The 21,745-nt window shown below is 38.2% G+C and overlaps 1 protein-coding gene across 7 annotated transcripts in view; it reads left to right on the top strand.

Annotated features, from left to right (window-relative positions):
* helq (helicase, POLQ like) overlaps positions 1-21,745 on the top strand; it is a 54,886-nt gene that overhangs the window by 9,531 nt on the left and 23,610 nt on the right. For all 7 annotated transcript variants that reach the window (XR_011962396.1, XM_072583969.1, XM_072583967.1 and 4 more), the window contains 8 exons: positions 2,453-2,653; positions 4,443-4,515; positions 5,851-5,948; positions 9,337-9,435; positions 10,059-10,204; positions 13,497-13,736; positions 19,125-19,266; positions 21,511-21,615. Coding sequence is in view for 6 of the 7 variants with exons in the window: in XM_072583969.1 (XP_072440070.1) it covers positions 2,453-2,653; positions 4,443-4,515; positions 5,851-5,948; positions 9,337-9,435; positions 10,059-10,204; positions 13,497-13,736; positions 19,125-19,266; positions 21,511-21,615 (1,104 nt within the window). In the remaining variant the exon portion in view is untranslated. The remainder of the gene's footprint in view (positions 1-2,452; positions 2,654-4,442; positions 4,516-5,850; positions 5,949-9,336; positions 9,436-10,058; positions 10,205-13,496; positions 13,737-19,124; positions 19,267-21,510; positions 21,616-21,745) is intronic.

Below are 21,745 nucleotides of genomic sequence, written 5' to 3'. Positions count from 1 at the left end.
TCATCTTTCATTCCCTTCACCACTGCTGCCATCACAGCGGTAGCAATTGTACCATCTACAGAATGCTCTGTGTTAATCAATAAGTTCTTCCAACCCTCTTTTTTTTGTCAATAGTGGCTGAGTTGTTTGCACTCACATCTCTGAGTTAGAGGTTGGAGGTTTAAGTTCCACTCCAGTGACTTGAACACATACTTCTTGGCTGATGCTCCAGTTTAGTGCAGATCAGATGTCTAAAAAAGGCACCTTAGCACTGAGAATGTGCCAAATTTTGGATTTTAACGGATTTGGATTATCCACCAGATCAGATGAGAGCAGGCAGGTGATAAAAGTAAATATTTTAATGTCAAGTTTCTGAACTGGCTAGAGCTTGTTCTATCTTTTGTTTTCTTGGGTTGGAAAGCTCGCTTGTCCACCTGAATTGACCGAAAGGACATTCTCAGTGAGGTACCAGATTTTAATATCCAAGCTTCAGCATGCAGCTGCCAAAATACCATCTAGTGGTTACAATGATTTCAAGGATGTGACATGTAACCACATGGTTTTTCAAAGATTTTGCAATTATTACTTTTTTTTCTCCACTTGCCATATTTATAGGCTAGGAGAAAAATGTCCAATTTTGAGATGATTGCAATTTTCAGTCAGCTGGATTTAGGAGGAATTTACTAAAACTGAAGGCATGCTGCACTGTCAGAGGTGATATTTTCTGGATTAGGTGTTAAACCAAGGTCCTGTCTGTTCTGGAAGATAAATGTAAAAGCTACGATGGCACTACTTTGCAGAGAAGTAAGACATTTATCCACTGCGTCCTGGCCAGCATTTATCCATCAATCAATGTAATAAAACCAGATTATCTGATAATTATAATCCAAGTGGTTACATTTTAGTGTAGAATGGAATTTAATCGTCTCGTAGATGATCGTGGCCTTGTGTTGAGATGCTCTTATACTTTGAGTAGCTCCAGCATTGATCTTGGAACTCTTGGTTTTAGCGTACTTAGGAGTTAGGTTGCTTATATGATCCTGAATATTATGTTAGAACCAAAATCCATTCTTAGTAATGTAAACAAAGCAGTTCAACATCAGAGTAAACGAATGTGTAATCTGTAATCTGACTATAATACATTATCTTGGTCAAATATGAAGACGTGTTTATATTCTTCTTCATGTTTTGTGTCCTCCATATAGTGCGGAAGGGATACAGTAACCAAAAGTGGAATACTGGTGGTTGAGTAGGATACAGGATCTTTGTTGTATTGATCTATTAAGCCAAGACTTCAGTTCAAATCCTAACCTTGACAGGTTAAGCACACCATAATCCCCTAAGTAATTCAGGCTCACTTATAAACCATAAGAAATACAAACAGGAGTAGGCTATTCAGCCCCTTGGATTTGCTCCGCCATTCAATAAGATTCAACCAACATTGTTCAAAGTCCACTTTCCTGCTCTTTCCTGCAACCCTTGGTTCTCCTACTGATCAAGAATCTATCTATCAGCCTTAAATACACACAAGGACTCTGCATCCACGTGACTCTGTGGTAAGAAGTTCCAAAGACTCTCAACCCTCTGATAGAATAATTTCTCTCATCCCAATGTTATATTGGCTCTCCTTTATTCTGAGACTATGCCCAGTGAGTAGAGTCCCAACCTGTTTAGCCTTTACTCAAAAGACAATCCATCTATACCAGATCCTCCTCGTGAACCTTCTCTGACATTCTCCAATTAAAATGATACCTTTTCTTAAATAAGTGGACCAGTGCTCCAGATGTTGCCTCACCAGCACTGTGGGCAGCACGATGGTTCACTGGTTAGCACTGTTGCCTCACAGCACCTGGGACCTGGCTTCAATTCTAGCCTTAGGCGACTGTCTGTGTGGAGTATGTACATTCTCCATGTGTCTGTATGGGTTTTATCGGAGTGCTCCTGTTTCCTCCCACAGTCCAAAGCTGTGCAGATTAGGTGGATTGGCCATGGGAAATTGCCCATAGTAGTCAGGGATATGTAGGTTATGGGTGCATTAGTCAGGAGAACTGTAGAGTAGTAGGATAATGGGTCTGGGTAGGATACTGTTCAAAAGGTCGGTGTGGACTTGTTGGGCTAAAATGGCCTGTTTCCATTCTATGATTTTACAGTTGAATTAAGACTTCCTACTCTTGTACTCCAATCTTCTTGAAATAAGGGCCAACATTCCATTATTTTTCCTGATTTCCTGCTGCACCCGTATGCAAGCTTTCTGAGTTTCATGCACAAGTAACCCCAAGTCCCTTTCTGTAGTTTTTATCAATTTAAGTAATACTCTGATGTTGACTATGGACTAACATTTACTAATCTTATTTGGCCCTGTAAAATAACTTTAATAGAATAACATGGATGAGACACAGTTTGGGAAAGGTTTATTGTAATTAATAAACTAACTTTAAAACAATAATGCTTTCCTTTTGTTTGTCACCTTTAGGTGCGAGGTCTTTCAGCTTTTGGAATAGAATTTAATTTCTTGGTGGAAGAATATGCCGGAAGTAAAGGCAAATTCCCTCCAATCAAGCGTAGACAGAAGAAATCTCTGTACATTGCCACCATTGAGAAGGCACATAGTTTGGTCAATGCCTTAATAGAAACAGAGAGAATTACTAGTTTAGGACTTATTGTAGTAGATGAGGTAAGCTTTCTGATTTTTGCTATATTGATTTATCCTATTAACAAATTTTGTCGATTGAATTTAAAAAAGGTTGTAGAAAGCTAGCATGTTAAAACAGTAATAAAAGGTATCATGAAGTGAATGAAAAAGGCAAATTCAAAACCCCACTAACTGACTCCCAACTTTAACTATACTGCATAGTGAACAGAAAACAGAGTTAAGCAGCCCACTTCAAAAGGGAGAGGGGTAATTAAAAAGTTTTTTACCAGTCACTCATGCAAAGCTCTCCAAGCAAGCTCTTGGCATATGGTTAATGCAGAAGATGGGGGCTAGGGGAAGTGCAGAGGGAGGTAGGAGGAAATGAACTCCTGTTTGGGAAGCATGCAAGAAGCTTGTTTACATTTAAACTCTGGCCTCCGAGTACAGACAAAGGGAGCTTTTAGAAACAGTATTGCAGTTCAAATTTTCCATGTGCAAGATAGAACAGTGTCTTGGTCCAGATTCTTTTTTTTCCACATTTTTGATTGATTTGGAATGTAAAAAACCTTTGAGAGAAAGTTGGGTAAAGGATTAAATTTAGAATGATAAAAGTATGGTCTCATCAGGGATTGAAAGGCAATTGAGACTTCTTTCTCACTTCAAAAAATTTACAATCCTTCCACAAGACAAGGTGATATTCTAATTTTTGAATTAGTTCCACCTTTAAATGTTACAGCTGTACTGTATAGCTTCATATTTTAAGAATCCTCAACTATGTGCACTTCCGGTTTACTTTTTATGTTCTAATTTATAATAAAAACTGCAAGGTATATTTGTCACACTGTGATTACATCCACTAACTCATGGTGGTGCTGTAACATATTCAATGACACAAAATACACAGGCAATGAATTTTCTCAGGACTTTCGTACTGAATTGCATTAACTCAGGAACTTTGTTGGAAATCCTGTTTATTCAGCAGAGGTAGTGTTATTGCCTGTGAGAAACACAGAGGAAATTAATCCCATAGAAGTTCTAACATGGAAGTCAATCATTTGGTCAACCTATTCTGTCCCCTTCCACATTAACAAATAATCCAAATCTCAACTGCCCACTTCATAAACTCCTTAATTCACTTTCCTTTATTCATCTATCCAGTAATGGCACAGTTTCTGTCTCAACTGCTGAACCTAGATCAACTTCCACATCCTGATTCTCTGTATGAAGGTCTCTTTTTTTCTCTGTCCTGAATCTCTTAGAATTAGTTTTGCCATTTCAATTAATTTCCATCCTGTCTTCTACTATGTCCTATTTGCTCATTGCAACAATTCTAAAAACCTACATTGACTCATTTTGCCTAGCATTTACTAACTATTGATTTTTAAATGCTCAGGATTATTAACAAATGCTCATGATTCCATGCTACCCCATAGAATTTCAAAATCTCTGCTCATCTCAACATCATCAATCCTAATGTATGTTCTATCTATTTCACTGATGATGACAGTATTCAGTTGTGGTACGAGCATCTGAACAAGATGGACTGAACAAGTTCAGCTGACGATGACTCTGTTCCATTCTGTCATGTTACAATAAAGCAGTAAGACCTTTGATTTTTTTCTGGCAGTCAGCAGCTAGTAATTTCCTACAAGAACCTGAACTCCCTGGATCATTCACCACCTGTCTCGCTGACCAAATATTCTCACAATAAACCCATTAAGCTGTGCTTTTGTTATTTTATATGATGCCTAATTATCCTCATTCCTGAATTCTTGGGGTCACATTCCCATCATAATAATGTGATTTAAATGCTTCTTCTGTTTGAATGTAGCTGCACATGCTTGGTGAAGGAAGTCGTGGAGCTGTACTTGAAATGACATTGTCTAAAATTCTCTACACAAGCAGTAAGTACGATCAGTGTTTGCACTTCATAGCATTTTATGTTGTTTTGATTTCATTCCTATCTCTTTGAGTGCATGACAGATCTCTACATTTTGCCTTTTGGATGTTAATTATACTCTTGAATGATGGCATTTAACTTTCTGTCACAGACAATACAATTTCTTAATTTGACCAAAGGTTGATAAGATCAAATGAGCTATCCAAGATTAATAAAAGTTACTGAGAGACATAAGAGAATATTGCTTCCAATTTTCTCTCTCCAGATAGCCTGCAATAAAATGAGAACTTGTGTAGTGAGAAGGGAGCATTCTCATCCTGCTATTTTATACTCCAGTCAGGCATCACCTAAGAAACTCATCTACAAATTTAATTTGTTTTAAAATACTCCCACCATAACACTAGCGGAGCACACCCCACCCCCTGACACCACTAATGGTCACCATTGACCAACACCACTTCCCTAACTAGTGCTGATGGATGGATGACTTCATTATTGTGCCTCAATCCACTTTATAGCCTGATGGGATGAGGAGAAATTATTTTAGGTAATGCAAAATAGTCAAACTTCTATCAATTCCTTGTGGGCAGGCAATTCATTGGGTTCGATCTGTATGCACAATGGGCATTCTTCATTTATGTAGTTTCTTCCTCCTGATTTGTTTTAATTGCTTATACCAAAGTTTTGGTTCCAAGCTCAAGTAATCTGAAATATTTGAACTAGCTCATAGTAGATATTGTATTATGGTTAGACCATGAAGAACCCTTGAACTTGTTATGTAATTGTCATAGATTAATTATGCATTTCTAATTTTAAGGAAATGCTTCGGTGAAACAGTCATTAAAGAGCAGATGATTATTTTTCTTCCAAATGACATTTGATGAAGTGCCACACAACAGGCTTCTGAGCAAAACTAGGGCTCCTGGAATAAAAAAAAAATCGAACTTTGCTGAGTGACAGGAAACAGAAGTGTTGAATGATTGCATTGGACTAGAGAAAGAAATATAGTGGAGTTCCCTTGGATTCAATGTTAGACCCCCCCCCCCCCCCACTTGCTCTTCCATATATATTGAGATAGACTCTGGTACAGAAGACTCTTTTATTTTTTGTGGAAAAAACAAATCTTTCTGATCCAGACCAATGACGTATATCGTGCAGAGAAGTCTGCAGACAGATTCATATTATATACCCAAAGTGACTGTCTCGTCTTAACCATTTATAAGAGTTCGGGCTTGCGCATGTACCAAATCTGACAATAAAAACTCACCAGTCCAGTTCCAAACTTGACCATTGCCAGTAATATTTCATTAGGTTCAATATTTTCTGCCTATATTTCTAGAAACAACGCAAATCATTGGAATGAGTGCAACCCTGAATAATGTGAGTGATTTGCAGCACTTTTTGAAGGCAGAACATTTCGCTAGTAACTTTCGACCTGTAAGTAAGATAAAAAGAAATAAAAATCATATCTATATTTAAATATTATATGGACAAACAATCTATTGCTGGTCTGCATAGTTGCAATTCTGTTCCGCTCATCTCAATTTTTTTCTATATGTCTGAAAACAGTTAATATTTAACTATCATAAGTGCTTTCAGGTTACTTTGAGATGACAACTATTTGGTGGAGTGGTTTGTTGACTTTACTTCCAAAAGGACTTCACAGAAAGTTATTCTATCTGCCTCTTTATGGCCTTGTGCTTCTAAAGCACATTAAATAAAAATTTAAAACCTGCTTCTTTGTAGGTAATGCCCAGTAGAATAAAAGGAAAAGTTAGGAGATGAACATGTCAGTGAATGATCTTGCTTTTACCCACCTCCTGTGCAGCTGTAACTTTGTATGCCTCACTCTATTCAATTACCTATGATCTGTATGTCCTTGTATGTTTTATCTTGCTGAGATAGTCACAGGTGAGGTGCCAGAAGACTGGAGCTTGGCAAACGTGGTGCCACTGTTTAAGAAGGGCGGTAAAGACAAGCCAGGGAACTATGGACTGGTGAGCCTGGCCTCAGTGGTGGGCAAGTTGTTGGAGGGAATCCTGAGGGACAGGATGTACATGTATTTGGAAAGGCAAGGACTGATTATGGATAGTCAACATGGCTTTGTGCGTGGGAAATCATGTCTCACAAACTTGATTGAGTTTTTTGAAGAAATAACAAAGAAGATTGATGAGGGCAGATCAGTAGATGTGATCTATATGGACTTCAGTAAGGCATTCGACAAGGTTCCCCATGGGAGATTGTTTAGCAAGTTTAGATCTCATGGAATACAGGGAGAACTATCCATTTGGATACAGAACTCGCTCAAAAGTAGAAGACAGAGGGTGGTGGTGGAGGGTTGTTTTTCAGACTGGAGGCCTGTGACCAGTGGAGTGCCACAAGGATCGGTGCTGGGTCCTCTACTTTTTGTCATTTACATAAATGATTTGGATGCGAGAAGGTACAGTAAGTACGTTTGCAGATGACACCAAAATTGGAGGTGTAGTGGACAGCGAAGAGGGTTACCTCAGATTACAACAGGATCTTGACCAGATGGGCCAATGGGCTGAGAAGTGGCAAATGGAGTTTAATTCAGATAAATGTGAGGTGCTGCATTTCGGGAAAGCAAATCTTAGCAGGACGTATACACTTAATGGTAAGGTTCTAGGGAGTGTTGCTGAACAAAGAGACCTTGGAGAGCAGGTTCATAGCTCCTTGAAAGTGAAGTCGCAGGTAGATAGGATAGTGAAGAAGGCGTTTGGTCAGAGTATTGAGTAGAGGAGTTGGGAGAACATGTTGCGACTGTACAGGACATTGGTTAGGCCACTGTTGAAATATTGCGTGCAATTCTGGTCTCCTTCCTATCGAAAAGATCTTGTGAAACTTGAAAGGGTTCAGAAAAGATTTACAAGGATGTTGCCAGGTTTGGAGGATTTGAGCTATAGGGAGAGGCTGAATAGGCTGGGGCTGTTTTCCCTGGAGTGTCGGAGGCTGAGGGGTGACCTTATAGAGGTTTACAAAATTATGAGGAGCATAGATAGGATAAATAGACAAAGTCTTTTCCCTGGGGTTAGGGAGTCCAGAACTAGAGGGCATAGGTTTAGGGTGAGAGGGGAAAGATATAAAAGAGACCTAAGGGGCAACTTTTTCATGCAGAGGGTGGTACGTGTATGGAATGAGCTGCCAGAGGATATGGTGGAGGCTGGTGCAATTGCAACATTTAAGAGGCATTTGGATGGGTATATGAATAGGAAGGGTTTGGAGGGATATGGGCCAGGTGCTGGCAGGTGGGACTAGATTGGGTTGGGATATCTGGTCGGCGTGGACAGGTTGGACCAAAGGGTCTGTTTACATGCTGTACATCTCTATGACTCTATGACTCTATCTGCCTGTACTGCATGCGAAACAAAACTTTTCACTGTACTTAGGTACTTGTGGCAACAATAAGTAAGTCAAATAAAAATCAAATTACAATGTATATAAAGTAAAGCCAAAGATCATTAAAATAATTTGTTTTTTCCTGATCTAATAATCCATTTTCAGGTTCATATTAAGGATCAAGCAGGTGAAAATCATGGAGAAGCTTACGCAATTGCCCTAGCAAAAAGGCAAATTTGCAGAGCATCATCACTAAATTATATCAAAACAAAGCAGAAATGAATATGCTATTGCTGTGAACAGAAATTAAAAGATAGAAGAATATTTACATAAGTAATAAGCATGACTATATTCAGGATTGTTATTGTTATATTTGATGTAATGATTTACTTATTGGGGCCTTGAAAATATTCAAATAGTTTACATTACAATCTTTTATAGGATGACCTCTACATCATCCCTACTTGCAGCTTTTTATCTTCATCCACCTAGAGGTCTGGTGGATTTAATGCTGCTGTTTCTCAGTTTCATCTGGAAATTAAAATTTGCTACTGAGTAGACCATTTTAAGCCATTTATTTTCCTGATAAAATGCATATTTCAGGATGTCAGTGCATCATATTTGTGACCTTGTCACGCACATGTTGTATTTCATGGCACAAACAGCATCCAGTGCACACAATATGATCAAGGATGAGAAACACACATGTTGAGACTTGATCTCCACTGCATAAAATAGCAGAGTTCAGAGGTCTTAAAACAACAAAGATTAAGTAGCAATAGGTTTTTAATTCCCCACTAACGAATAGTAGATTCAGGTAAATGTGTTGGTAATAGGCATAATCAGATTTTAATAATCTTAATTATAAATTGACCTTTTTTTAATGTTCCTGTAATATGGTTGGGGCAAAGGTAATGGAAGATATATCGCCCTAATTCACAAAAAAAATGAAAAGTGTTGTTACAGTTGGTGCTAAGTTGTTTTATTCGGTTTATGTTTGACAATGTTATCATCAAAAGATTAAACTTCGATACAGGGCGCTGATGTACATTTGAGTCTTTAGAGTTGAAAATTTCCTTTCCTGTTCTGGAAGGACTCTTTGTGAAATTAGTTTGGGTATTTGCAGTCCAGCTCCAAGTGGGCAAGCAAGAACAACTCCTGTTAGACAAGTGAGATTAGAAAAATTGTTACACTGACATGGCAGAGATCTGAGATCAAACATGAAGGACATTGTGAGCACAATGTGCTTATAAGATGTCTCATTACATACATCATCTGTCTGTGTTATGTCTAACCTGAGACTGTTGATAATGACACTTGATGCCTACAATCGTGAAAACTTTCTTGTCATATTGCTACTATCTCTCTCCTGATTGTTAGTGGTTTTAAAACATAAGTGATGTAAGTACATTTGTACAAACACTTTTATTTTTGTATTCTTCAACTTAAATAAAATTATCTTTTCTAGGTTCAACTAAAAGAGTACGTCAAAATTTGTGATAAAATTTACGAGGTGGACAACAAATCAGAAGACTATTTCACGTTTTCTCGCATATTAAGTTACAAGGTTCAGTACAATGTTAAATGATTCATCATTCAGATGGAAAGTTCCAGGTTTAGTTACAGTTCTAAAGCAAATTTGTTTCAGCAGTTATACTACAGTGTAAATAGAAGCCCATTGCCTTCCTTTTAGAATTTAGTTTTGCTTCTTCCCTTAAATTTCTGATATATCATCCCTAACCTAAGAAATCAATCTGGTAAGACTTTGGAAGTACATATTTCATAGGAAGCAGCTTTTGACTTGGCCCTTGGTATCAGCCAATGCCATTGGGGATATAAGAGTATTCTGTAACTATATATATTTCTGATTTGCGAGTTAATCTTTCATTGCATTGCTTATCATTAAGATTTGAATATACATGATTAAGTGCTCTTTACACCCTGTTGAAGACAGGCAGATGCATAAGTAAATATGTGCCTGTTATGTTCTGTGAATATAAGATGATACACATTATTCATATACAAATATATTTATGCAGACCATCAACTTTTATACTAATGTACTCATGGAAATAGGGCAAATAAGCATTAGAAATAACAATATTTATAGAAATGTAAGCAAGTAGAAGGATTAAGTGACATTTTGGGGACAAGATGACATAGTTTAGTTTTGATTTATTTTTCTCATAGTATTCAAGTAATATGGAGAAGATTGATCCAGATCACTTAATTGCACTGGTGACTGAAGTTATTCCGAATTATTCCTGTCTTGTGTTCTGTCCCACCAAAAAGAATTGTGAAAATGTGAACAAGATGCTCTGCAAGTATTTAAACAAGTATGTATGTAATTATTTCATATAAATTTCACATGTAAACTTTTCAGATAATGTAATATAAAATCAAAATGTTAATCTGACAAAGGAATTATGTCTTTTTGGATCAGTGATCCATTCTGGCCAAAATGAATAAATTCAGAATCAATAAAATGTGGAGCTGGAAAAGCACAGCCTTTCCAACTCCACATTTTATTGACACTGACTTCCAGCAGCTGCCGTCCTCACTTTCTCCATGAACTAATTCAATTTTGTTTTCTAACCCAGGTTCACATTTATGTCTGTTACTGAAGGATTTATTTCATACTATTTTTATTCATTCTCGAGATATGAAAGAAGCTACTGGCAAGATCAACATTTGATGCATAAATCTAATTGCCTTTCAGAGGGTGATGATAAGCCTTCCTCTTGAACCACTGCAATCAGTATGCTGAATGCCATTAGGTAGGGAGTCCCAGTATTTTAACCCGGCAATGAAGAAGAAATTGAAATGTATGGCTAAGCCAAATTGGTATGACTTAAAGAGGAACTTTAGTTGATCATGCACCTACTGCCCTTGTCTTTGTAAATGTTAAAGGTTGTAGGTTTGACAAGTGCTGTCAAAGTCCTTGATGGCTTGCTGCTGTACATTCAATAGATACTTTCCAATGAAACTGCAAGATGCCATTTAACGGATGAGTGGATTTGTAAGATGACGATTGGACTGCTGATGATGCTTTGTCCTGCATGGTGTCAAGTTTCTTAAGCATTCCAGCAGCTGTATAGTTTCACAGCAATGGAAGTTAGTCTAACGCAGTCCTGGCAGGTGATAGAGCAAGAAGCTTTGAGGAGTCAGGTGGTTAAACAATTAACACAGAATACTTAACTGCTGACCTATGCTGACATATTGACAACATTTATGTCAATAAATCAGCTCCATTTCTAGTATAAAAGCAAAGAAAATGCTATCTTTTCAGCATCTTTGTACAGAACAGTAATTTTATTAATTCGGTATGTTGTACTTTTAATTACAAGTTCAAGCAATTTTTTTTAAAAATACACTTTGTTAGGTTTTTAAAATTAGTCAAAAGTTGCAATGACTTTTTGAAGAACTGTAAACCTACTTTAAAGTGTTTCACTATATTTTGAACCACATTTGAAGTACTATTGTTGGCATTGGCAGCAGAAGCCCCAAGTTAACTTTGTTCAAGGAAGAAATATTCCTGAAACCCGAGTCCAGAAATTCTTGTTGGTCATATTGGTGGATTGATGTTTAGAACTGCAGCTAACAATCTGAGACGAGAAGGCTGATTCTGCCTTCTGCCAGATTCTCTCCAGTTTGTTCAGCCTACCTGAAATGTAATTAGAGCCAAAAAAACTGCAGCTGCTGGATTCCAAGGTAGACAAACAGGAGGCTCGAACAGAAAGCCAGGCAGCATCAAGAGGTGGAAAAGTCAATGTTTCGAGGGTAATCCTTCTTCAGTACTGAGGGTGGGTGTAAGGGGAGCTGTGGAAGGGGGGCGCGCAGGGTGGTGAGGTGGGGATAGGTGAACACAGGTAAAGGGTACAGCCTGGTTGATCGATGGGAGGAAGGAATCTGATTTGTAGCGAGAAAGAATGTACAATGAAAGGATGGAAGAGAGAGGGAGAGGCTGGGAAGGGAGTCGGTGATGGGAAGCGAAGTTATTTGATATTGCAGATCTCAGTGTTGAGTCCTCTTTGCTGTAGGCTGCCCATGCAGAAGATTAGGTGTTGTTCCTCCGATTTGCGGTTTGATTCATTGTGGCAATGGAAGAGGCCAAGGATGGTCATGTCCAAAAGGGAGTGGGAAGTGGAATTAAAATGGGCGGTGACTAGGAGGTCAGGTAAGCCCCGCGGGCCCAGCTGAGATGCTCAGGGAAATGTGCCCTGAGTTTACATTTGGTCTCCCTGATGTAGAGAAGACCATATTGGGAGCATCGGATACAATAAACTAAACCAGAGGAGAGGCAGTTCAACCTTTGTCTCACCTGGAAGGACTATTTGAGGCCCTTTATGGAGGTGAGGGAGTTGGTGTGCCAGCAGGTTTTGCATCTTTTCTAGTTGCAGGGGAAAGTACCTGATGGTTGGGTTGGTGTTGATGGGGAGAGAGGCGCAAACCAAGGATTGGTGAAGGGAACAGTCCTTGCGGAAGGCGGAGAGGGGTGGGGAGGAGAAGATATTCTTAGTGGTGAGGTCTAGTTGGAGTTAGCGAAAGTGTTTAACGATAATGCATTGGATGCAGAGATTGGTAGGGTGGTAGGTGAGGACAAGGGGGACTCTGCCTGTATTGCGTTTTTGGAGGGGAAGGTGGTGTTAGAGCAGTGGAACTGAGAATGGAGGCGGTAGGGTGGAGGGCTGTCTGGGTGATCTGAAATTTAAGTTCTGTTATTCAGAAAAGAGATGTTCAAATGGACATAAGAAATCGATCACATCGTGTACAAAGATTTAAATTTTTAAAAATTGATTTGTGGGATGTGGGTATCGCTGACTATACAGTATTTGTGCCTGTCTCTAGTTGCCCTTGACATGTAATAGTCATAGAATCATAGAGATGTACAGCACAGAAACAGACCCTTTGTTGCTTAGAGAGAGTTGAGACTTAAGGAGTGCAGACAAAAAAAGTGGTGTTAAGGCCAAAATCAGACCAGCTATGATTTTATTAAGTGATGAAGGAGACTCAAACGGTCAAATGGACTACTTCTGTTCGTAACTCTGATATTCTTAGTACAATCATTAATCCTTCACCTGTCAACAGGAGAACAAAAATTGTAGCAGTCTCCTCATTAATAATTATTTGCACATAAGTACAGAACCAAATTAGCATCCAGTTAACTGTCATTGTAAAAAATAACCAAAATTGATTTTGAGTCATTAATCTGATCTGAGTGATGGTTACCATTGTTTAAAACTATAAAAGGCTGGGGAAAATAAATATAAACAGACCATTTCCAGCAATGACGATGACTTTTAAAACAAACCCTAACCATAAATACAGATTTAAGTCAGGCAGAAACAATGTCAACACTCAAGATTAAACTGAAGAAGACAATGATGGAATGTGGGGAGAGGACAGGTAAATGTTATTAGACCTTAGTATTCATGTGTAGGATAAAATTGGGCCAAATAGCCCAGGGCCCACTTCTGTGCTTTAACATCTTTGTACCTCCAGATATAGGTGCTGCAGCAAAACAGAAAGATCTTTTAAGTGCAATTGTGGAATTGGTACCTTGAAATAGTGTTCAGAATGTACTTTAAAAATTTATGTTTAATCTTCTCAACAATCTGTTTTCCCCAGATCATTCATAACCATAAAGGAGAAAGAAAAGTGTGCTGTTATTCAAGAATTGAAAAACATTGGAAATGGTATGATATGTCCTATTTTACGTAACACTGTGCCATATGGATTAGCATATCACCACAGTGGACTAACAAATGATGAACGAAAACTTATAGAGGATGCATATACTGCAGGAATACTCTGCTTGCTTGCTTGTACATCGACACTTGCTGCTGGTGTTAACCTTCCAGCTCGGAGGTGAGTGCCAAATCAACTGAGAGAAAAAGTGCAGTTTAAACAGGTGGGAATTCCTATGTTAGATAATGCAATTTTTAATGCTGATTATTCTTTTAACTTTACACATTTACAATTTAAAGACTGTTTGTTTCAGAAGAACATACTGCATTGCAGGTGACAATCATTCATGAAAGTGTGGATGTTGAAAATCCTAAGTAAAATTGGAATGTGCTGGAGAAACTGGGCAGGTCTAGCACAATCTGTCGAGAGAAAAACAGAGTTAATGTTTTGAGTCCAATATAACTGGTTTTAAAACACAATATTAACTCCGTTTCTTGTTTTTTGTATTCACTCATGGGATATGGGTGACGCTGGTTGAGCTAGCATTTATTGTCCATCCTTAATTGCCCTTAAGAAGGTGGTGGTAAGCTGCCTTCTTGAACCACTGCAATGCACATATTTGAGGGAGACTACAATGCCCTTAGAGAGGGAATTCCAGGATATTGACCCAGCAACAGTGAAGGAATGGCAATATATTTCCAGCTCAGGATGGTGAGTGGCTTGGTGGAGAACTTGCAGGTCATGGTGTTACCTGCAGCCCTTAATAAAAAAATAAAAGAATTGTGGAAGCTGTAAATCAAAAACCAAAACAGAAATTGCTGGAAAAGCTGAGCAAGTCTGGCAGCATCTATGGAGATAAATCAGAGCTAACATTTTGGGTCCAGTGACTCTTCCTCAGAACTCACAATCAGTTCTGAGGAAGGGTCACTTGACCTAAAATGTTAACTCTGATTTCTCTTCACAGATGCTGCCAGACCTGCTGAGCTTTACCAGCAATTACTGTTTTTGTATCTGCTGCCCTTGTCCTTCTAGATGGAAGTGGTAGTACATTTTGAAGCTATCTAAGGATCTTTGGTGAATTTCTGCAGCACACCTTGTAGATAATGGCAGCAGTATTTGCTGAGTATTGGTAGTGGATGAATTAGATGCTTCTGGATTTGATGCCAGTCAAATGGGCTGTTTTGTCCTGGATGGTATCAAACTTCTTGGATGTTGTTGGAGTTCTAACCATCCAGGCAAGTGAGGAGTATTCAGTCGCACTCCTGACTTGTGACTTGTAGATTATGAATAAGCTTTGTGAAATCAGGAGGTGAGTTACTTGTCACAGTATTCCTAGCCTCTGATCTGCTCTTGTAGCCACTTTGTTTATGTAGTGAGTCCAATTGAGTTTTGGTCAATGGTAACCTTCAGGATGTTGATAAAGGGAGATTCAGTGATGTTGACACCACTTAATGTCAAGGGCAGGTGGTTAGATTGTCTCTTATTGGAGACAGTCATTGACTAACATTTGTGCAGTGCGAATGTTACTTGCCACTTGTCAGCTCAAGACTAGATATTGTCCAGAACTTGTTGCATTTGAACATGGACTGCTTCAGTATTTGAGGAGTCACAATTGATGCTGAGCATAGTGCAGTCATCAGTGAACATTCCCACTTCTGACCTTATGATGGATGGAAGGTCATTGATAAAGCAGCTGAAGATATTTGGTCTAAAACACTACCCTGAGTAACTCCGGTAGAGATGTTCTGCAGTTGAGATGATTGACTTCCAACAACCAGAACCATCTTCCTATGTGCCATGTATGACTCCATCCAGCAGAGAGTTTGCCCCCGATTCCAGTTTTGCTAAGGCTCCTTGATGCCACACTCTGTCAAATACGGTCTTGATGACAAGGGCTGTCATTCTTGCCTCACTTCAGGAATTCAGCTATTTTGTTCATGTTTAAACCCATATTGTAAAGAGAAAAGGAGCTGACTGGCCCTGAGCAGGTTATTGCTGAGCTGGTGCTGCTTGATAGCACTGTTGATGACACCTTCCAATGCTTTGCTGGTGATCAAGAGTAAACTGATAGGTCAGTAATTGACTAGGTTGGATTTGACCTGTTTTGTGTAAAGGACATACCTGGGAAACTTTCCACATTGTCAGGTTGATGACGGTATTATAACTGTACTGGAAGAGCTCGGTAAAAACAATGACTGCAGATGCTGGAAACCAGATTCTGGGTTAGTGTTGCTGGAAGAGCACAGCAGTTCAGGCAGCATCCAAGTAGCTTCGAAATCGATGTTTCGGGCAAAAGCCCTTCATCAGGAATAAAGGCAGTGAGCCTGAAGCGTGGAGAGATAAGCTAGAGGAGGGTGGGGGTGGAGAAAGTAGCATAGAGTACAATGGGTGAGTGGGGGAGGGGATGAAGGTGATAGGTCAAGGAGGAGAGGGTGGAGTGGATAGGTGGAAAAGAACATAGGCAGGTAGGACAAGTCCGGACAAGTCATGGGGACAGTTACTGAGCTGGAACGGCTAGGGGAGTAGCAAGTTCTGGAGTTTTCAGTACTATTGCCAGAATGTTGTCAGGGCCCATAGACTTTGCAATATCTAGTGCCTCCAACCTGCTGAAGACTGGTTTCTGAAGTCCACTGGAGGAGGCCAAGATGGATCATCCACTTGGCAAATCCGGCTGAAGATTGCTGCGAGTGCTTCAAACTTACCTTTTGCACCAATATGGTGAGCTCTTTCCAACACTGAGGATGGGGATATTTATGGATCCTCCTCATCCATTTGTGGAACCTCATGCACTCTCCATTGAACCAGTGATTCATCTATTCTTCATATATGGATCAAGACACTGAATGCCAGAAGACTTATAATTGTGAGGACAGTATACCTGCAATAATCAAGACATACATGTTAGTGCACTTTACAATAGCACAAAATTTGTCCAGTAATGCTAGTCTCCAGAGTCAGCTGATTGGGTAATGCTCACTATTCAAGCTCACATGAAAAATTATGAATAGAGTATGGAATAGAGGCTACTACTGACTGTGTATCCCAATATGGAGCACAAGAAGATATTTTTAAAAACCCACTATAAATTCAGACTTCCTTCAAGTATCATTATTTAAAATAAAAAGGGGCAGCTGATGGAGAATTTTTGTAAATTATAATACCAAGGATAAATCGAGTATACTTCTGCCTTGTCTTAATACATGGCTGTTATGGTATCGGACAAGCCTAATGCAGAGCAGTGTTCATTTTCTCTGCTCCAATAATCAGTTCAAAATTTATGATTTTTTTTTCTTCTTCTTTCCACATCAGCCATTTATTTGGTGCCCTTGGTCAAGATTGGAGAATTGTAGCACTGGTTTTAATGTTTCTGATGCAGGTCCCACACACTAAGAGAACTGCTGGAAACTCACATCATGTTGATGGGGAAGATCCAACTAAATTAAATGTCTTTCAGGCGTTTACTTGGCCAGAGTCAGGCCTTCCTCAGATGTATGATCATAGGGATGGAAATCCCACCTCTCCATTGCTAGCAGTGCCACCAGGTGCAGTTACTGCCACTGCCACAAATAATACAATGAGGCTTCACCAGAGATCATCGCAGGGTCCCATGGGAGAGGGAGTGAGCAGGTTGAGAAAGCCCCCTCCCCTATCTTGGATCTATGATCAGTCATTGTGCCTTTAAAAGAACACTGCCTGCCAGATCTGGCTTGGTTTGCTGGCAGACCTCAACAGGCACGGGAAATGCCAATTTGGTCGGATCTCTGAGCTGTTGTGTAAGGCAGTTGGCCTAAAGGGGTTAACTCAGAATGTATAAATGATTGTCTCTGGAATGAGCTTGTCAAATCTAGTTTATTGTTAATAGTTAATTAGTTCTACAGTCTACAGCTATTTGCTATAGACCTGGGTGCTGTCTCATAGGGAATAATAATACCTATTAGCTAGTGTTAATGTAGTTAGTTAACCAGTCATAAGATTTTATAACCTGTGATCTTACTATTATGCGTTAAATTACTTCTTGTTACTCAAGTATACAAGTCTCTTCTGCTTAAGTTGTATTAATGATTGATACATCATCTCTTAATACTAGTAAGGCCTACAGACTAGTGTTAGAAAAAAAGCTTGTGGCAATAATCTACCCCAAGAAGATCCTATCACAATAAAGTTCCAGCTGCAAGTGTCCATTACAACATGAGCCACCACTAAATACCAGTGAATTGAGCAATTAAATGTTTAAGTGGCTCCAGAATTAGTCAGCTGGCAGGTGCCCTTTATAAGTCCTGAACCTGATGCTGATATAGTAAGGATCATAGGAATGGGACATGTGGTGTCTGGCTTCTTCCATGATTCTACCACCTACATATTGGCTTAAATCTTATGCCACTGTCTGATGCCCATTATGAAATGAAATTGAGACAGCCAAACACATTTTGCAAGTTATTTAAAAGTATTTGAAAGAGAAAGACTTTTATCTGTCATCTTATACTCTGTTTTTACCCAGATCCTCCAGGTCAGTAGATTTAATGAGCACATCTCACCCTAAGTTACTTACAATTATTTTTAATTGTAACGTCAATTTGAAAAGTGTAGAATCTTTCAGTAATTGGGGTATACTTCCTATAAAAGCCTGAGACATGCTAATGCTGGAAGCATGGAGCCAATTTCTTCTTGCCCTTCTACAGCATGAAAATAGCTTGCTCAAAAAGGAGGAAAAGCTTGTTTTAAGTCATTTAAAAACTTAGACTGTATGTTGCAATTGAATCATCAAAACCTTTTTTGCTGAGCATTCTGGGATGGAAACTAACAAATTATTGGATGAATTATTTTAACTATATCATTAAGTTATAAATAACATGCTAAATCTTCATCAAACACACTGACTACTTCATATGACTTCATCCAAGTATTAAACTCAACAATCTTGGATGCATGGAAATGCTCGGAAGGAAAGAAAATCGTGAAAACTGTATTCTCGAAGTGATGATTCATGCTGAATTTCTGTAGTTGAGCATGCCCTTCTGATGTCTTCCTTAAGATGGGAAGTAATTTCCACCTAACTGTGAAACTCAAGCCAATGTAGTCTGATCTTCTGCTGGTATGGCATCTGCACATTTGTTTTTCTCAAAGTGATCTAGGCACCAGTGCGATACAAATCATGTCTTGTACCTTACATTACATTACTACACAGTACATTTGTTCATACAACCTAAAATAAACAACACTTAATCCAAACACAGCAGCTTAACATAACAACTGCACAGTCGGTAACAGCCGAACAAAAGTGAGAGTCTACATACTCCCACAGAAAATAATATGATTAAAATAAAGAAAGCCTTTGTGTCCACTCAAGTGGAGAGTCAGGATTAGAAATCATCTGAACATCAATAATGGGAGAGATTGTGACAAAGTGCTAGGTAAATGCTAGATAAGGAGGATGTTATAAGCCATGAAACTTACAGGAGACCAGGAGATAGAGCTGTTTGAGTATGTCACTGCCAGGTGTTCATTGAAATGATTAATTTGTAATTGTCTTCATTGTTCTGATTTTATTTAGATTTATTTTTTTTCAAGGGTTATTCTGAGATCACCTTATGTTGCCAGAGATTTCTTAAAGAGAAGTCAGTACAAACAGATGATTGGCAGAGCTGGCCGAGCTGGTATGGATACAGAGGGAGAGAGTATTCTGATAGCACAAGAAAGTGACAAAAAGCTGGTAATGTTATTCAAAATATTCAATTCTGTATTCAAGACTGCATAAGTATGTACAAATTGGGTAGTTTAGTTTTGGTGCACTAGACTGTTTCACATCTATAATTATTTTCAAAGACTGAAAAAAACAGACTTTGAAAATATATATTTCAGTTAAGCTATAATTCAAAACCTCAGTCAAAACAAGGAGATCAGCAATCCTTCCAACCCATAATCCTCTAAAGAACAATGGAGTGGCTACATATTCTTAAATTGTTGTTCTGCAGCTGTCAGAAAGGCACATGAGAATTGTAATTAACTTGTTGAGAAGTCAAAGGCAAAGAATAGGCAAAAGTATTTGTTCTCTAATTGACAGGATATGACAATTTAAGTTCTCCAGAAGTCTATTTTAAAGCATCAGATATTGCTTCATATGCACTAATGTCTTTGAAGAAGTAATAAAGAGTTGGATATCTGAGATTGCAAAAGATGCTAAGTTAAATGGGACAGTAAATTGTGAGGATGGGATGCAAGAAGTTACAAAGGGGCATCTTGGAATGACTATTACAGGTGAAGTTCAAAGTGAAGAAGTGTGAGATTGTCCACTTCAGATATAAAAGGGCAAATGTGTTCTAAATTATGTAAGACTTGGACCTATGGCGTAGCAACAAATTTTAGCATCCATTTGCACTATTTGTGAAAACCACAGATACGAAAGAAAGCAAGAAGGCTAAACAAACTTTTGGCCATGACCTTAAGGAAATTTGTAGTGAAGTGATGTGTGAATTATGTAGAACTTCTTCTGAGTATTGTGTTCTGTTTTGGAAATCAGATCTCAGGAAGGATGCATTTATCTTGAAAAGGGTACATCGCAGACCCATCGTTATTAAACTAAGATTGCAAAGTTTAAATTATAAAGCCAGATTGCAAACTGGATTTGCATTTCTGAGAGTTCATATTATTTAATGATAGTCCAATTAAGATTTTTAAGGGATTTGGTATGGTAGCTGTTGAGAAATTAATTCCTCTACTGAAGGAATCCAGGCTACCATCTACAAATTAGAGCTAGGACAGGTTTCGCACAAAGTCTAGAACCCTCACCACACTCCCAAAAGTAACTGTTGATGCTGTGATTTGATTCAAATCTTCAAGACCTAGATCAATTAAGTTTTGTTCAGCGAACGTGCCAATGGAATATGGAACTAAGATGCATCAGTGAAGTTGAGGCACAGATCAATAATGATCTAACAGAATGGTGGAACATCTTTAAAGTGGACGCTAAAGTAAAGCAACATGTATTACTAAACTAAACTAAAACATTTTCTTAGTTTTTGATACTTTTGTCCAGAGTTTCTATGAGATCATGCTGGCTTATTGAGTGCAAAATCCCAAACCAATGTCAAAGATAGTAGAATTTCAAGTGCAAGTTACATCCAACAAAAGTTACGTTTGTGCATTCCTTTGATCTATATTAATAAACATTGTACTAGTTCCAGCCCCACTTACACAAAACTAGTTATGCACACAGATATGTTTCTGTTAATATATTTGTGGACTGATGAGAAAGCTTCCAAAAGTTAGTTTTTTACAAAGTACCAGAGTGTTAACAAATACATTTTAAAAACTTTTGAATACATTTTTACTGAGAAACTGAATACTGTATATCTGTATTGTAATTGTTCTGTATAAGTTTTGTTAAATCATAGTTCATTTAGTTAAAATTGAATTACTTATTAATTAAAATTTTTTGTGGAACCTATATTCACTACATTAATTGTACTGCACCATATTATCACTTTTAAAATCAAGTAATGGTTCTTAATGTAAATAAAGTCAAAAATTATACTCTGTAATGTTGTCCTCTTGCATTAATTAATCATAGATTTTATGTTTGATGATATGATAGCAAATTTGATGGAAACTAAGCACTTCTCAAGACTAGCACCATTGTACCAAAAGCAGAAATTCTGTCCCATTTTATCCAAATGTATTCTGTTGTTAAGGCACAAGCAAACAAACTGTCCCTGAGCCACTGCTACTTACACTGACTACCAAATTGGTTAGCAGGAGCAGCATATGACAAGCAAATTTATTTATTAGGAGATCACATTGATCAATTACACTACATGTCTCCTACTAAACAGTGACTAAGATTGGAAATTAAGAAACCTATTTGGAGGAAAACAAAGCATATTGTATACTCTCTCATATATCGAAGCATCAACTGAATTGAGATAACTCTTTTATGTTTTTGCATCTCCGCTTACAGGTATCAAATTTAATAAGTAAACCTCTGGAAGGTTGCTATAGCAATCTCATATATGACAATGAAAAAGGAATTAAAGATCTTCTGCTATCCTTGATTGGGCTAAAGGTACATATCCTTTTTACATTTTTACCATATGTTGAGTGGGCACTATTCACTTAAACTGGGAACAGATTATAATTCGTTAATTCTTTTCTATCTCTCCACTTGATTGAACCATCTTCTTTTGAGATGATAA

The sequence above is a fragment of the Chiloscyllium punctatum genome, chromosome 14 (genome assembly GCF_047496795.1).
Source record: "Chiloscyllium punctatum isolate Juve2018m chromosome 14, sChiPun1.3, whole genome shotgun sequence".
NCBI lineage: Eukaryota > Metazoa > Chordata > Chondrichthyes > Orectolobiformes > Hemiscylliidae > Chiloscyllium > Chiloscyllium punctatum.
This window is presented reverse-complemented; position numbering and strand designations above follow the sequence as displayed.